An 18,979-nucleotide genomic window follows, 5' to 3' on the forward strand; every position below is an offset into this window, starting at 1 on the left:
GCTTTTAGTAATAAACCCACTCAGACTAGCTATCTCAATCTTCCCTGAAACCATTCCTATGACAACACTACTTCATGAACAATTGCCAGCTTTTTAAATTGTTTGTCCAATTCCTCAGCATACTTTCTTGTTTTATCTTCTTTAGTTCAGCTCAATTACTTGACATATAGTATGTCAATAATATTTAGCTTCTGTGATCTTCCTCAATTAAATCTGCTGCAGTTTATTTATCACAAGATCCTTCCAGCCAAAAGTGACTGCTACAAGCATTTTGGTTTAATTTTACAGGGCAAATTTTACTTTGTTTTGCTCACTCTGTTAATAGCATGAAGATCCGTACCATAATTGGCAGGTGAGCCTCTGCCTTAGCTTTCTATGCCCTTGGCATAAATAAGTTGAAGAAGGTTTTCCAATAATAAGGAGCATCCTCCTTTGAGTGTTTAATTTAATTTATAGTAAACAGCAACCATATGAACATCCATACAACAAAAACAATGGTATTTGGAGAGAAGGAAATAGGAACATAGTGTCAATGGTATTGAACTAGAAAATGCAGAGAAGTTCACATATCTGGGGAGCAACATAACATATGATCTAGACTGTTAGAAGGAAATAGCGACTAGAATAGCGAAAGCAAGAGCAAGTTTGAAGGCGATGGATAAGATCTGGAAAGCAAAGCAATTAGTTTAAGAATGAAGCTGAGCGTCTTGAAAACAAGTGCATTCAGCAACATGTTGTATGGAGATGAGACATGGGAGGTAATGAAAGATTCAAAAAGAAGAATATTGACATTTGAAAGGAGTTGTTATAGAAAGATTCTGAGAATGGGATGGATGCAGAAGGTCACCAATGAGGAATTATATAGGAAGATACAGCCGAAAGAGAACCTGCTGCAGAAGGTTATAAAATGGAAGCTACAACTATTTGGATGTATTTGCAGAATGAACAACAAACGAAAAATCAAGACCCTAGTATTCGGCATAATGTATGGTTCGAATAGGAGAGGCAGACCCCACAGAGAATGATTAGATGATATAGTAGATTGGTGCGGATCTAGTCTACAGAAACTAAGTCACTCTGCACTGGACAGGGAATGATGGAAGGAAATAGTGAGAGACGCATCAGACACTAGCAGGCACTGAGCCCACGGTTATTGATGATGATAATGATGATGATGATGATGAACCATATGAAACAAAATGGAAGTTTTAATCAGCTACTCCACTGGAAACTATGCCCCTGTGATGATGACTTACATTTTAGTCCCTCTAAACACTCTCAGACTGAATTCCCTCAAAGGAGTTTGGGTCTTTGTTGGGTGTTTAGTCAGATATCAGTATTCCCCTGACCCCTCACTGTATATTGTCCTCTGCTAAACCAGTCCTTAGTGATTCTCCACGAGGTCCCATGCCTACTTTATTCCCTTTGGCTGCTTTGATCCCTTGCTTGGGAACACTCTATGACTCTCCTCCTGGTTGCAGCTTCCTGCCCAGTTCCATGAGGAGCCTCTTTCCTCAAGAGCTTCTTTTTTTCTGGGTTTCCTGGCTGAGCTCTCAAAAGCTTTTCTTAGGCCCTCATGCTCCTAGTTTAACTAAGTGTCACCCTGCTACTTAAATTCTATGTGAGTGAAACCAGACAATCACTACATTCTTGAATGAACTCACACAGGAAAATAATAAAGAAAACAAAACAGCCTGTGGGTGAAAACTTTGCACTAAATGGGCACCTACATCTGACCTCTCAGTCCACATCCTCAAAGCAGAGCAGTATAGCATCTTCAAAAGAAAGGCCTGGGAGCTTAAATTCATAACTTTGCTAGACACTAAAACTCATGCGTCTAATAAAGACACTGATTTCATGACGTATTGCAGCAATCTGTAACTCAGTAATCCCCCCTTTTTTCCTTTCACTACAGTCTTGCTAACAGGACACTTCACCTTGAATTGTGCCTGAGAATATGCACTCACAATTTATACAAAACTATCTGATCAATTGTGTATTTAACTGGGACACTCTAAATCTTTCCCAGACTTGAAGGAGAGCTCTGTGTAGTCCAAAAGCTTCTCTCTCTCTCCACAGAAGAAATTAGTCCAACAAAAGATACTCACCCCTCTTGTCACCCAGTTACTTTGAGCCTGACCTCCCTCAGGGGCTAGTTCATTTGACAGACCACCCAACTTTTACCTTAGGCAACCTCTTTTACCCTGTTATAATAGATATCTCAGATTAATGAGGACAGATATTTGGGGTTAACTCCTAACCTGCTTGCTATAACTAATTATAATGAAACAAAGTCATGATGATCAAACAGCGAGGTTTGTTCTCTTTTATATCACTTAGCAATGAAAAGTAAGTCTTAAAAAAAGCTAGGAGTATATACAGACAAATCATCAAGACACTATGTATGCTTATGTCAGAGGGAAATGTATATTTATATTACCATAATAGGTAGATAGAGATACTCTTTTTTCTGTGTGTTATATGAAAAAAAACCCCATACAGAATAATGTCAAAATCTGAACATTTTCCATCAGCTCTTCTCTTTGCTTTTGAAGTCATCCTTTTCCACATCCTACCCATGTCTTGGTAATGATTCTCAGCATGGAATACAATGCCAATCAGCATGGAATCTCAGTGCACTAAGAAATCTAAGATGTATATGGATATTCCTATCTATGTTCCAGCTGCTATTTGAAACTTATTAGATCCCACTGGCTTAAAGGAGTTGGGGAACTTCATGACATAGTTAAGTTAGAAGATTTCCTTGTAAACCATCAACTTTTGCCCTCATTCCAACCTTCTCTATAGTAGTGAAGTGACCCTGTGAAGTACCATTTATATTTAGTAGTCCATGAATTATCTTGTCCTGAACACATTTTAGGATTTAGAACAAAGACCAGGATCTTGTATTGGATGTGGAATTGAGCTGGCAGCTGATGAGAATGTGCAACAAGAGTTATGTGGTCTTAATTTACCTTAAGAGTAGAACACCTCATGCCACACAAATTACAACTCTTCACTAGACATCAGGGTTAGCCCAAGAATAGTGCGCTGCAATAGTGTCGCTTGAAGGTGGTAAACAAATCACAGTGCTGTTTGGTCTGTATCCAAGTGGGCTAGTGCAAACAGTAATTATTGCTAATCATATGGGCATTCTGAAGCACTTGGCAAATTGAATAGAGCTGGAAGACTGAACTGATAGTTACAAGAAAGCAGATTTCCGTAGTGTTGGAGGTAATTGCAAATATAGATGGTTGTTCTGTCAGCCAGTTTTCATCATCTCTGCCTTTCTCAGACTGAGTTGGAGCTTTTTCTGTCTGAGATGCTTTAAATGTATCTTTTAAATATTCTGTTCTCCTGCTTTTTGCACATTAACACAAATGTGTTTTTGAGATGGCATGTACTGTGGTGTCCTATTTTATCAATGAAGTGCCAGTTTCTCTTTCTTTCCCCACTCCCCACCCTCATAAAGACTAACCTTAATTGATATATATCTTGGGGTCATAGCATATAAGTTCTGTACCCTCAGGCAATTCACGTTTCACTTTGAATTGAAATTTTTCAGCTGCACTGATTCATTTCTTGGATAACCTTGAAGGTTGTGTTGCTGATGTGCCTTTACAAAGAGACGGAATATAATCTCAGTGATTCCCACAAGTTTGTTCAATTTTTAACATCTACTGCTTTTTGTGTATGTGTTCTTGCTTCAGGTTCAATGGATCCAAAAGACTTCCTGAGGGAAGCACAAATAATGAAGAACCTCAGGCATCCAAAACTTATACAGCTGTATGCAGTTTGCAGTTTAGAGGATCCCATTTATATTATTACTGAGCTGATGAGATATGGAAGTCTTCAAGAATACCTCCAAAGTAAGCAAAAAACTAAAACATTTTAGATACTACTGTTGCTTGCTGTTTAGTAATGTGCTAAATAAAAGCGAGTCGTGTAGAGCTCTGATTTAATATGAATGCTTTAATTATTTCTTAGGACTGATGGGCAAAAATAGTTTAGAAACCATTGACTTGCCAAATGTCCTAAAAGTAATTTAAGGAGAAGACAGAATTCACACTCACAGTTTCTTACTCACTTTATAGTGACTCTGGAGCTCTGAATCGATGCCCTATGCTTCCACTTCATTGACCTGAGAAAATGAAGTGAAAGCTCGACCCTGGTGTCCTCTTGTGAGGTATTTGGAGGTGGAACCTCATCATCCTTGAGGGAAAAGTATTAAGGAAACTCACCAAATCTGAATGGCCTTATCTGTGAATAATTTCTGCTGGAGAGAGTTCTGTCCGTTGTTACTGAACATTTAAGAGGTGATGTTAAACCATGATGATAGAGGGCCTCATCATGGTGTAAATAGGGCAGGATGGAGTGCAATGCAAATCAGGAAATCACATTGTCCTGGCTAAATTCCCCTCCTAAAATTTATTTTCTATTTACTTTGTTTTAAACTTTTCCCCACCCCTCAAACATTTTGGGTAGCATTTCCTGTTTCCAGTAGTCTGCAAGATTCTACCACAAAGGGTGTGTGTTAAAGTGATGGGCAGAGGAGCCTCATGTATAGTCTGTTAAAGCACTTTAGGATTTTTTCTGATAAACATAGCTGGATACATTTAAATTACTATTATTATTATTATTATTATTATTATTATTATTATTATTATTATTAATTATGATGATGCATTATCTAGTTTTCACCAGGTAGCTTAACTGAACGCAGCTGAGCTCTATTTTCCTCTGACAGGTATAAATTAAATTGTCTTAAATGTATGAACATTTGTATCAGTTGTGGTGTGCAGTGGGCCAGTTGTTGCTGTCTTGACGTTGGGTAAGGATTTATGAAATCTCAGAGTCTCAAATGCAGGAAGTATTTAATATTGAATTTCACACTGGTAATACTTCTGTCAGTGAGAGCCTCTCCTGTCTCTTGAATGAGACATTGTAACTGATTGGTGAGCTTATAATGCATCCCTGAACTGTCTTTAATATTTCATTTCCTGTAGTGAAATCTTTATAAAAGAGATGGTTTTGTCTAAAACTGTTAGTAACAATGGGCAGTAGGAGTTGTCATATTTGTCTTACTGGGTAGAGAATAAGTCATGGGTAGGTTTTGTAAATGTATTTGCCATTGCCTGTAGTTTGAGTGTATTGTCTAGCATTAGCATCACTATTTTTCAAAAGTAGACAATGACAAACCCAAATCAGCAAGAGCTACATTATTATTGTAGAATCAGCAATGAGTATGGGGCCCTGTGTAACTGGAAGTGATGAGAAAGGGAACCTTGACTCTCAGACTAATATATAGTAAACTCTTTCATATCTGGCAGCCCTGGGAGTGGGAGGTTGCCGGATATTCAAATATTCTGGATAATAGAGAGGTATACCTAGCAATGCATGCCACTAAAGGAAAACAAGATTAGATGTTAAGAAACAAACAATAACGTGTCCAGAGCACTTTATTTACCAACAACAATAGTATTGCACACTGTAAACTTATATTGTATTTGCTGTATTTATTTGTATTTACTTACACTATACTGGATTTACAGAAAATTTAACTAAAATTTACTTTTGGTTAAAATGCCGGTTATTTGAGAGTTCCCGATAATAGAATGCCAGATATGAAAGCGTTGACTGTAGAATAATTGCCAACACATGCCTCCTCCTATTCACTCTGATTTCAGTATCATGGGCTTCTTAACCATAACACACCCCATTCATTGATTTATTTTCTTGTCCAACAACCTGAACAGAAATGCTGTTTCTACACATGCCACTTTCTCTGAGAGTGGCATACGAATAAATGGCCTGAAATATGCTAATGAGGCACAGATGTAAATTCCTGGCACTTTATTAGCATAAGGTCACATGATTTGGAGTCTGGAAGAAGCTCTTCTGTACTCCAAAACAGCATGTAGAAGCGCAACCCCTGGGGGATCTTCCAGAAGGAAATCATCCTTCTGGAGGCCCTTTCTTCCTGAAAATTTTCAGAGAGAGAGGCATGTGTAGAAACGGCCTAAGAATTGCGCTGCATGATATAACCTGCTGATAGGCTTTCATGATATTGTGTCATTAAGCTGTAAATTGTCACGTAGCTTTATTTTTTTCTGTTTTAAAGGTCATGGATTCTGTTAAAGATGTGATGGGAAGGAGGAGAAGAGGTTTTGATTCAATAATTGAAAGAAATAATCTCAGTGCTGGATTATCATGACAATCAATTTAACCTCAAAGAGGAAGTAGGAAGGTACATAGGCAGGGAAAAATTTAATAATTAAAATTCAGCGTTTCACTTCTTCAGCTGAAAACAGACTGATGAACAGAAAGTCAAGGTTCCGAGATTGTAGAGTACAGTGGCATGACTGCAAGGTGCTCGATGTTTAGTCAGACGAACTGCCTGGAGTGAAGAAAGAGATTCAGGATATTGCTATTCACAGTCAGTATGAATCACTGTGAAGCTGACTGCCAACTGCAGATGATATTTTTTTCTTTAATGCTATGGTGGCTGGGAATAATAATTCACATTCCTGATGTAAAAAGAGTGCCTAAAATGACTGAGGTACCAGTATTTCACTGGTGTATTCAAATTTGGAAAGTATTTGGAGAAGTAAAATGCTATTTTTCCTATGACAGTAGCACTAAAATGGTTGTGCTTATGTTTCTGGTGCTGTGGGGCTAGAATTCAAATGTTACTGAAAAGAATGATGACTGTGTATAGCAATGATTTGGTTACTCATTTAGGATTAATCACCTGCATACAGAAGAGTTTAAGCTCATATTTTTCCCTAAAATCAATTAATCTGGTCTAATATGCCACAAAAGCTCTGAATCTGAGCTGGAATTTGTAATTCACAAATGACTTCTCTTTGTACCTGCCTTGCCATTTATGGTCTCAGCTATTCAAGTAATAAGGCTCTTTCCTTCATTTCTTCTCTGGTCACTTTATGTGAGCAGCATCTCTGACTGAGCTAAATTACTTTTTTCAGAAAGCTGTTAATCTTGCAAATAGCACAGATGTTGCTGCAGGAGATTCTATGAACATAGTTAAAGGACAACTCCTGGAACCTCATCACTGAGACAACATAGCTAACAGAACAAACCAGTCAGGTGGATTCTAAAGATAAAACAATGCTCGTAAACATGCCAGTAGTCTGTCAATTTCTGTGTCAGACTTGTTTGAAACAAATATTAGCTGTTAACCACATTTTATAATAGGTAATTTTCTCTTGGAAAGACAAATGCCTTTGTTGGGAAGTATGTCAGCCATCAAAAATATACCCTCAAATCCAGCGCTGCATTAGCTATTTGCTCTTTAAAGTTATGGTGAAAGAGGATTATTTTTCAAAGGGCATGATACTAACTTCATGCCTTATTTACAGACAATTTCTTAATATTTACTATTCTTTAGGACTTCTACTTTATTCTACAGCATGGCATCCTTAATTTAGGAGCATATGGGCTGTTCTCTCCCAATGGCTGACACATGTAAATAACGTGAAAACTCATAGGAACACTGTAAATATTTACAATCATCCCACATTCCTTCCTTTGTTTAAATACAGATGATGCAGGCTCACAGATCCATCTGCCTGAACAAATAGACATGGCAGCTCAGGTTGCCTCAGGAATGGCTTACCTGGAATCCCAAAACTATATTCACCGGGATTTGGCAGCCAGGAATGTCCTTGTTGGTGAACACAATGTTTACAAAGTGGCAGACTTTGGACTTGCAAGAGTTTTTAAGGTGGGTTTGGATGAGTTTGGATTTTCAAAAAAGTTTATATATTAGAATTAGTATGAACTCCAGCTGTGCAAAAAAGGTTTCAGAAAACTAAGGTTATGTCTATATCGCAAACAAAAGGTGAGTTCATAACTCAGATTACCTAACTCATGTTAAAATACCAGTGGAGACACACCACCATATCTTGTAACTCAGGTTAGTAAATTGAGTTTCAACCAGGATCCTTTAACTTAAATTGCTAATGCAAGTTAAAAACACAGTTTTCATATCTTCACTGCTATTTTAGCCTGAGTTAGTTAGCATGACCGGGAAAGGTAACCTGAGTTAAGAACACATTTATTTTTGCAGTGTAGACATAACCTGTAAAATGATACATTATTTCAGACTGTTGTAATTGTATTGTGTCCAGACTAGGTTTCATGCAGTAGTGGCGCCTGAAAATGGTAATCTATTCCATGCTTCCATCTTGCTGAGGGGAAATAAGGGTTTTGGTTTTTTTTTGCCTGACATATCTTATTTCTTCCTTTGTGTGGGTAGCGGCTGGTTTGAGGAGGGGGTGGGGTTGGGGTGGGAGATGGAGAGAAATGGACCCAAGTTTATTCCTTTATTTCAGCTAACTGCTTGGGATTGTGTTTGTGGGAGGAGTGTGTGTGTGTTTAGCGGGGACTGCTTCTTTCTCCCCTGATATCTGACTCAAGGCCTGGCAATGCAGGTAGGCATCAGTAAAGAGCAAAGCCTCTCTAGATCTCTCCTTTCTCTCATGTGCAGGCTCAGCAATGCAGACGTACTGCTTTCTGAGTTCTCAGTTCATCTTTGAGAGCTGATTTTTCTCTTCTGGTTATGAATATTGTACACGATGGCATATTGATCATGAAGTAACTGTGGTTAATATAATGAACACATGGATTTTCCCTTTTAAAAGAAAGTTTCTAAATTTCAATAAATAGCTGAAAATTCCTGAAGATCCATTTTTATTCCAATTAATTTTTATTTTTGCTCCGGAAAGAATAAAATAATTTTTGTTGCTACTTGTTTTTCATATCAAATGCAATAGTTGTGGAAGCTGAGATTCATAACAGATCTGGTGTTATGTCCTGACTGTGGCATAAAATGTTGAATTCACACTGAAAACACTCTGCCTCAATTTTGATGCTACTGTAAATGTTTTAAGCCTGATATATAATTTTTGAGTATTAATAATTTTTTCCCTGCACATATTTAGGTGGAGTGAGCAATCAATATACTGAAAATTCCTGTTTAAATTTAACATTTCCAAACTCGTCACCATATAAATATAGTTCCAATCATGTTCATTTGGAAATATTCTCATTTGTGGGCCATGGGATCATGGATTCAGCTCCCTTATTAATAAACTTGTGTAGGAGAACTCATGAAAAGTCCTCTATATTCATGAGGCACAGAAAACATAGCCATTAACATAATTAAACTATAGTTCATTTATACGGATGAGAACAAAGGCCCAGATCCTCAAGGTATCCAGCTACTGAAATATCTTTGAGCATCTGGGCCTAAGTCTGTGATGCTAACTACTAGACATAGGCTACGTCTACACGTGAAGCCAACATCGAAATAGCTTATTTCGATGTAGCAACATCGAAATAGGCTATTTCGATGAATAACGTCTACACGTCCTCCAGGGCTGGCAACTTCGATGTTCAACTTCGACGTTGCGCGGCACCACATCGAAATACGCGCTGCGAGGGTACGTCTACACTCCAAAGTAGCACACATCGAAATAAGGGTGCCAGGCACAGCTGCAGACAGGGTCACAGGGCAGACTCAACAGCAAGCCGCTCCCTTAAAGGGCCCCTCTCAGACACAGTTGCACTAAACAACACAAGATCCACAGAGCCGACAACTGGTTGCAGACCCTGTGCCTGCAGCATGGATCCCCAGCTGCGGCAGCAGCAGCCAGAAGCCCTGGGCTAAAGGCTGCTGCCCACGGTGACCACAGAGCCCCGCAGGGGCTGGAGAGAGAGCATCTCTCAACCCCCCAGCTGATGGCTGCCATGGAGGACCCGGCAATTTCGACGTTGCGGGACGCGGATCGTCTACACGGTCCCTACTTCGACGTTCAACGTCGAAGTAGGGCGCTATTCCGATCCCCTCATGAGGTTAGCGACTTCGACGTCTCGCCGCCTAACGTCGAAGTTAACTTCGAAATAGCGCCCGACGCGTGTAGCCGCGACGGGCGCTATTTCGAAGTTAGTGCCGCTACTTCGAAGTAGCGTGCACGTGTAGACACAGCTATAGTCTTGTAAAGCAGTGTAGGGCTTTCCAGCAAAGACAGAACATATCCAGTATTTGTGGATAGTCAGAATACTATTAAAGATCTATAAAATGTTATGTAAGATTTCATTTAAAAACGCTGACGGAGGCTAAGATATGTATGATATGCCTTAAATCAGTGGTTCTCAAACTTTTTGGCATCACACCCCCCTTTTGATTTTTGAGAAACCCTCATGCCCCCTCACCTCTTCTTTACCATCATCCAACCCCCTTTTTAACAAAAAATTCAATTCGTAATTTAAAATAAACACAAAAACTTGATATAAAACGTTATTTAAAATTAAAAATAAGCACAAATAGTTTTTCTTGGCCCCTTGAGGGTGCCTGGTGCAGCCCCAGTTTGCCATTGCCTGAGCCCTATGCCAGCCGCCAGAGCTGCCTGCGCCAGCCGCCCGCCCGCCTCAGACCTGCAATGCCGGAGTCACCCGCTCGAGCGCCGCACTGCTGGGGACAGCCCCCTGCCTGCCCACCAGCCCCTGGGCCAGCCACCTGCCCCAGCCCCACGCTGTCTGGGGCAGCCACTGCCCACCAGCCCAAGCCACATGAACCCCACATTGCTGGGGCCAGCCACCCGCCCACCAGCCTGATCCTCATGCTGCTAGGGCCAGCCACCCACCTGAGCCACCTGAGCCCTGCGATGCCAGGGTCAGCTACTCAAATCCTGTGAATCCTGCTAGCCGGCTGGCCACCTGAGCCCCACAAGCCCCTTGAGCCGCCTGCCTGAGCCCCTTGCCTCCCCTTCCACAAAGCCAGGAACCACCAGCTCCCCACTCTTACCCCATCCCCATCCCCCTTACTTGAGCCAGGCACCCCCAGCCCCACATCTAACCCCACCCTCCTCCCCACCAACCCACACTCACCTTTGCACTTGGGTCTTCGCCAGCTACCTGCTTTTTATAGTGGCTATGCTGGGTCACCCACATAAAATGGCAGGGGCTCAGAGCCAGAATCAAAGGGTGGGGGGAATGATGGTGGGGCTGGGTTGCTTCATGCCCCCCCCGAATTTCTTCATGCCCCCCCCAGAGGGGAACGCCCCCCAGTTTGGGAACCATACCTTAGATTCTGTTTAAACATTGGAAATATCCTAAAATGTTCCCAGAGGTTTCATGGCCTCTCAATAAAACTCTGTAGTTGTGGGAAATAAAGGATTAACCTCAGAGAACTTCCATTACTAAAAATTAACTGTCCATTTATTTTTATGTATGTCATACTCTCATCACGTAAACTAATTGGGGCCATTGAGAGCCGATATATTAATTTAAAATCACTTTGAGTCTGTCTTTCAGTGGTTGATAGCTGGTGAAGCAGTAATTAGCAAAGCCAATAGCCCTTCAATGCTATCAATAAATCACAAAACAAATATTCCAAAATGCATTAGCTCTTGTGATTGCCTCCTCCTTTTATCGAAGACCAAATCTGAAGCCAGTCTGAGCATGCGATCTCCAGTGCCAATAGGATGCTTGTGCTATTTCTGGCAGACTTATGGAACTGAAAAATTCACGACAGTCAGCCATGATAAAGCACAAGCCATTCCAATACTGGGAGCTCACTTGAAGTTTCAAATAGCTTAGAAAAGCTTCTGTTGAAATAAGATTTTTCTCATTTATAAGACTTCAGTTCAACAAAATCCTAAGCACACACTTTAGTCTGACTGAGTTCAGGTACTTGACTGAATGAGGCTGAGTTAAGCATCTATTTAAGTGCTTTTGGGGAACTGGAGACTAATTTGGGTTTGTTTTGTTTTGCATGAAATAGTTAGAAAATGAAAATGTATATGAGGCTAAACATGAAACGAAACTTCCTGTGAAATGGACAGCTCCTGAAGCAATCCGCTCCAATAAATTCAGCATTAAGTCTGATGTGTGGTCATTTGGAATACTTCTCTTTGAAATAATCACTTACGGGAAGATGCCTTATTCTGGTAAGTATTTAATCTTCAGGTAAATTTTAAATGCACTTCTTGGTTATTTTAATTTTTTTCTTCATTGAACTGGAGACATATTGAAGATCTGGAAATCCAAATAAACAATAAAACATCTGATGTAACTGCATTCAGAACTTCTGGATGTTCCAGACCTCCTGAAAGTTCACTAACCTGTTCTTTCCAGCTATTCAAGACTTGGTTAGTTGGTACCAATCTGTGGTTCATAGGCGTAGTTTAGGCTATGCCTGTGGAACAGACCAATCAAGCCTGCTGCTGAAAGGTACAATGGAAGAGGCTTTTGTGGACTGATGTTTCACTGTCTTTGGGAAGGCATCACACAGAAGGAGAGACTTCAGTATGAGATTCTGCATAGCCTCAGCACAAAGAAAATAAGTGACTAGAGGAAGACTTTTTTGTTATTTTCCTGGACCTGGGCTCCTATAAGGGGAGATCCTGGGTAGGGAAGCACAGACTGGATTTGGGCTGAAAGAGCACTGGCTAAGAATGGGATTTAATATTATTAAAGCAGAATATATCCCCAGGAGCGAAGGTAGCATTCAGAAAAAAGTGACTATTATTAGTACAAGACCACTAAAATGACAGTTTGTTATTTTATTTTGTTGATTGATGAAGAGAACATAGGGGGCGGGACATGAAAGGGGAACTTCCAATTTATCTCCCTTCCCTACCCACAAAGCCTACATCTACGCAGGCTTTGTCTTCCTCTTCACTCACAAAGACTCCAATTTCAGGTCTTCTCAGACTGCCACTCCCTGTGCAGGGAACATTTGTAAAGTCAGTTCGAAATGTTTGATGGTGTGATGAGGGGCGTTACTCACTGCTGGAATACAGAGCTGGTGGTTCTGGGGATTTGCTGTGTCATGACAAAATCCCTTCCAGCAGTCTCAGTCCATTACTGTATCTTTTTCTTTCATGCTTTCTCTACAGCCCCTTACTTCTCCCAGGATCTGTAGCCTCCCGTTCAATACTCACATCTCCAGCCAGGTCACTATGCAATTTGCACTTCTGGGAATAAGTTCAAGTCCCTTTGCTAGCAGACTCGGGATGGTGAATGGAACTCAAACCATAGACTCTCTCCTCTCCTGATGTATCCACAGCTTACCTACTTCAGTAGGCCTAACTACACCTCTTTTCTCCCAGTAAATAACTGTAAACTACTTTCCTACAGCACTTTTCTCTTGCAAGTCTCCTGGCTTTATAAACCTGGCCCACCTTTTTCCTTCTGGGCTTTAATAGTCCTTAATGCTTTCCTCCAGGTGCAGCCTATAGGTTCAGCTGTTTTATCCTTCAGGCAGACACCCCATTATAGATGGGCTTCATTCTGTGGAAGAAGTAACAACCTTGCTGAAAATATAAAGCAAAATAAAGCATGCAGTCTTTGCTTTTTGAAAGTACACTCTGGTTTACCCTTAGCTAGAGCATAGTCTTTGTGAATCTTCCCATTTGCCATAGTTGTTTGCTTCCTTGATGTTATTTTCTGGACCACCTCCTCAGTAGCCTGCCATTAAAAAGATCAGTAGATGCTCTGATTGCTTGTGGAAGGACTAGGCAATGTTCCAGACACAGCAGGTCTCAGTGGCAGTCCTTTTCTGATCCCTCTACCCAGTGGCTTAGCTCTTGTGTCCACTCATCCAGGTCAAAGGAGCTTATCTCTCTTCTATGCACATACTCTTTTTCATTTTCTTTTACAGCTACTGGCCAGCCTTTCTTCATCAAAACTTCAGAGCTGGCTTCTCAGGACATCAGCATTTCAAACAGCTATGCTACTTGGTTCTCAGTCGTGAAACATTACAACACTGTATAAGGAGTGTCAACACCACAAATGCGTGCTCTGAAACATGAACTTTAATAATAAGAGGTTTCTCACCAGAATAACTTTGTGGCTATTTTAGTTGTTTAGTAGGGGCCCTTATGTCGATTTTAGAAAGGTGTGGTGAGAATGTTAGAAATTCCCATTGAGCTATAAGTCAGGAAAGAAATAAACCAGAGCTGCCTATTGTTCTGTCTGTCCTGTAGACATAGTTGGTAACTGTCATGAGCCTGAGTACTACATTTAAAAGGAGTCACGTGCAGTTACTCTCACTGTAGTTTAGAGGTGTCCTCCATATTGACAGTAGATTCTGATTTGTAAAGTGTTGGACCCAAGAAGCCTATTACTTTGGGAGTTGTGTATTAAAGGAAAGGTTGATGATTGGCCACAGGCTAGTCACTCACACACATTGGCCATTTGGGGAATAAATAAGCTCATGTTAATGAACAAAACTCATACACAGGCAAACACCTGCAAAAAGATAACCAGATGCATGGAACTTTTGAAAATTTGGTCTTAAAAGAGATTCACATGTGGACTTCCCTTTGGACATGCGCATTGTTATGGTCACAAATTACTTGCATGAACTAGTCTTGTGCTCTGTCCTTAGAAGTGCACATATACATCCATTTTTACACCCAGTGTGAGTTTTCTGTATGTCAACAATATTACCTTCCTGCCCAGGAAATCTGTACATAAAAGTCATGCATGCAAAAACTGATCCTCTTTGGAGCATTTCCTCTTTCTTCTTCTTTTTTAATCTATTTCAGGTCTGATGGGTTACCAAGTAATCCAGAAGCTGGATAAAGGATACAGAATCCCTCAACCAGATAACTGCCCAAATAAGCTCTATGACATTATGCTGGAGTGTTGGCATGCAGAGCCTCAAAACCGGCCCACTTTTCAAACATTGCAGTGGAAATTGGAAGATTATGATATGGACTCCACATGCTACACTGATGCAAACACTTTTGTAAGATGAACCTTGTGGCAGAGACGAAGAAAATCAAATGATCTGTTAAATGAGTATGACATAAAGAGGAACTATGAAATCAATGTAACCTCAAAATATGAGGGAGAAAAGTTTTAAATTCTTAGATGAAATTAAGGGTTTTAAACATTTTCAAGACTATGGTGACGCTCCAGAACACTCCAGATTTTAACGTCAGCCATTGTCTTGCAAGATTAAGAAATCTGAAAGGAGGTGGCTTTTTGTTTGTGTTTGCTTGCATGTAAAATAATCTCTCTTCTATTTATTATTTAAATAATAGTCCAGTAGAATGCACAAATAATATAAGATTGTTGCTCAATAAGCCCTGTTGCGTTTGACTGTTTAACTGTTAGAATGATTATTTGTTATTCCTTAAGATTGCTGAAGTTCACCATCTTGTTATGAAGGAACATGATTATTTTGTTGCATAACAGGACCTGTACTTTGAGCCTTTTCCTTTTTAAAACTTTCTTGTGACAATTACCATGCCGCCAAAGCCATATTAGATGTCTTGATTGTACATGGTGTGCACATGTCCTTGCTAAAGAGGAAAATGAAGGAGATATTGGGGAAAGAATTGAAATAACAGCAAAGCATGAACTATTATTCACTTTATATATGGGCAATGTCCATCTTATGAAATAATCACAGTTAGCATTAGTTGACTCATGTTAAACATCAGGAAGTAGCACAGTGCTGATGATTGTTTATTATTATCTACAAAAGTACGTAGGGACATTTTATAATCCATGATTTTTCAGAATTGTGACACTACAAGCTCTTTTAAAATGAAATTGACGTCTTGATGTTTTGGAGAGATTCTGCAAAAAATCTGAACCTCAGCTGATGTGTTTGACAGAACTGTGCCTAGGACCATACACAGACATTTGAGAAGGAGAAGCAAAATGATTCTCCCCCAACCTCCATCTCTCTTTAAACACATCTAATTTAATTTATGTAGCATGAGGTGACATTAGTCCATTCCCTCTGCCTGAGGATTCTGAGTTTGTTAGCAACATGTAAAAGATTTTCCTCCCAATTCTAGGCCAATTAGCCAGGTGTATGACTTCTGCTAAGTCTCTAGACCTTGAAGGCTTTTGTGTGCAGCATTATTATGAAGTACATTTTTCCTCCCTTTTCAAAAAATATTAAACTATAGATTCCACTGTAGTCTGTAACATTAACACAACCGATACTAGGGCGCACAATAGTGTCTAACTACTTTCTCCCAATATCAGAGATATAAGATGTCTGTCAGGAAAATCCTAAAATAGCTATAAATAAATAAAAAGATTCACTAGCCAAAAATTTGTGCACCTTTCATTGCTTAGTCTCATTTCCATTTCCTAGTTGTTTTCTTCTCTTTCCACATTAAGCCTATCTACTCCATTTCAATAGCTCCCACTTTTCCCCTGATTTTTTATCTCCCCTTTCTCTTCAGTTGTCTGATCTCTGCTTTTCTTGGAAAGCAGCATCTGTCTTTTCTCCACGCGCCCTGCAACCTTGTGTCCACCCCAAAATGCTCACCTGTATTGGATAGAATCAAAACAAAAAAGCAGTCAAGTATCACTTTAAAGACTAACAAAATAATTTATTAGGGGACCTTTCGTGGGACAGACCCACTTCTTCAGACCCTAGCCATACCAGAACAGACTCAATATTTAAGGCACAGAGAACCAAAAACAGTAATCAAGGTTGACAAATCAGAAAAGTATTATCAAGGTGAGCAAATCAGAGAGTAGAGGGGCAGAAGGGGGGAGGGAAGTCAAGAATTAGATTAAGCCAAGTTTGGATAGGTACTTCCTCTTTTCTTTGTCTGTCTGTATTCTTATCTTGCCATCCTCTTGCTTTCCTTGTTTTTCAGCCCCCCTCATCCTCACCCATTATTTATTACTAATTACATTTATTTAGCTCTTTACAAGGTTAACTAGTTAACTGCTGTTACATTTCTGTGATGTCGCAAATCATTACTAGTCTCAGAGAAGGAAGAAAAGTTAAACGACTTGGTGAAAACCACAGTGGAAGCTGGTGTGAGCTCCTGATACTCATCATCATGAGTCTATGCTGCATTCCATCCCTGTGCCAATGCTGGCTTCCACTGTGACTGAATAAAAAGGCCTTGATTCTTCACAGACTTGCAAGTGTTGTTGTTATTTCTATCTATGTCAAGTGGCCGTGACACACTACCTATTTTAGTTTCACTTTTCATGGCCAGTTAGAAAGTGCAAGGAGTGGAGAATGAGACCTCAGAGGAAGGGTAAAATATACAGCAGTTTAAAATATTAAAGCCTTTATACGCTTCTTTTTCATTTCCTTTTCATATAGACTTGGTAGATGTAGCTAATCGACATGTGTGGTGATCAGACCTTGATAAAAGTCAAATCTACTTAGAGGTTGTGGAATATAGGTCTGGGCTGAAATCCTCCTTTCTGATTGCTTCCTTCATCCAATCCATTGGAAGACAATGAGCCAATCAGCGGACCAAATTCAGCAATGGCTCCTGCTCAGGGGCCACCTGAGGCACATTGCACAGATGCTAAGAAGACCCAATCAGTTCATAACAGTTTGTATAAGCTGTAGCTCCCTTGTCTGGCACCCTTGGGACCTGAGTGGTCTCAGATAAGAGGATTTTGCAAATGAGGGGAGGTCAGACCAGCTGCCTGGAGGTGGGGCCCACTCCTGCAGGGCTCTCCAGCCATGCTGCTGGGGTTGCCCCCAATCTGGCACGGATTCCCGTGGCTGGGCACCCCGGCTGGTACTCAGCCATGGGGTTGCCAGGGTCCCCCAGCCCCCGAGATAAGATTCCCATGATTGGGGCTGCCAGCAGGACTCCACACCTCAGCCAGCTCCCAGCTCTGGGGATGCTGGTGTTCCCCTGACTGGGGCTGCTGCCAGGGCTCTGCACCCCAGCCGGGTCCCAGACACAGGGCTGCTGACTGTGGCTGCTCTCTGGTCCAGTGACATCCATTGTCCTGACAGCTGAAGGATGTTGCCAGACAAAAGAGTGCCAGACGAGGGAATCTGAAGCTGTAGTTGTATGACAAGTACGAATTATCAGCAAAGCTCTTCTCTAAGACTTGATTTAAATGGAACATCAAGGTTAGCATTTTCAGTTGAAATGGCTTTAACTTATTGCACTTGTTTCTTGTGGCCTTTTATGTTCAAGATTTTGCCAAAACAATCTATTGCACTTGGTTTTACTTGATGGCTCGTAAGAGGGAAAATAATGGATTCAATTATGAGAAACAGTAATAGTTTAAAAAAACTGACAACTTTCTATATTTAGGTGGACTAAAGGGAAGGAGATATGAGATGAATTTTTCTACAACAGAAGAACACTTGTAAGATTTGCATCAATTAAATTTTGCAAAGCCACCTTTCATTGTAAAGTTTTATTTATGTAGTTCAGGGTCTTTCTAAATAGCATTAAATTAGTTCATGCAGTCCTTCAAATGCTCATTTTTACATAATCTTAAAAAAAACCCCATCAAGTCAGATAACTTCCCAGTTGTGTTCTGCTCTGTATTTTTCAGTAAACCTTGGGAGGAGTGAAATTATATTCACCACCCTAAATAGTAGGGAGGTTGTGAAATTTATTTTGGATTCCAATGGAAAAGTTTTTGGACATACGACCTGCAATCTAGGATGTACACAGGAAGCCTCAGAAAGTTCAATTGTGGCTTGGCAGCATGAAACTTGCCGGCGCAGTAAATACAGTTGAAATAGGCGTACAAATAGGAAGAGAAGGAGGACTCCTAATATGACAGCTAGCACCTTGTATAGTTGTCTATGATTGTTGCAATAGGATTAGAGCTCCAGCAGACTCAGAAACACCTTTCACTTTGCAGTGAGGAGTGCAGAGTTGGGTTTAAAAAAAGGGGAGGGGATAAATGCTGATCCTTATCCTGTCCAGAAACAAAAGTTCTTGGGTGAGACTGGGCGTTCTGAGGCCTGCGACGTGCAGGAGGTTAGAAAAGATGATCACTCTGGTTCCTTCTGGCCTTAAAACATCTCTTTTAAATTGAAAGAGTTTGTCATTTCTTTCTATTGAGCCTGTTTCTTTGTGTTGGGAGTTACAGTGTAGACAAGAAATTAGGTCACATAATAAAACATTACTGATCCCATCAGAATAGGATGTCCATCTGTCCTGTTTTCACTGGGACAGTCCCATGTATAAGGTGG

At 40.4% G+C, this 18,979-nt stretch overlaps 1 protein-coding gene across 1 annotated transcript in view; it reads left to right on the forward strand.

Annotated features, from left to right (window-relative positions):
- Window positions 1-18,165, forward strand: part of FRK (fyn related Src family tyrosine kinase) — a 72,153-nt gene extending 53,988 nt beyond the window's left edge. The window contains exons 5-8 of the mRNA XM_074990714.1: window positions 3,711-3,869; window positions 7,563-7,744; window positions 11,807-11,972; window positions 14,577-18,165. Of these exons, the coding sequence (XP_074846815.1) occupies window positions 3,711-3,869; window positions 7,563-7,744; window positions 11,807-11,972; window positions 14,577-14,788 (719 nt within the window). The 3' untranslated portion in view covers window positions 14,789-18,165. The remainder of the gene's footprint in view (window positions 1-3,710; window positions 3,870-7,562; window positions 7,745-11,806; window positions 11,973-14,576) is intronic.
- The last annotated feature ends 814 nt before the right edge of the window (window positions 18,166-18,979 follow it).

This window comes from Carettochelys insculpta, chromosome 3 (genome assembly GCF_033958435.1).
Source record: "Carettochelys insculpta isolate YL-2023 chromosome 3, ASM3395843v1, whole genome shotgun sequence".
NCBI lineage: Eukaryota > Metazoa > Chordata > Testudines > Carettochelyidae > Carettochelys > Carettochelys insculpta.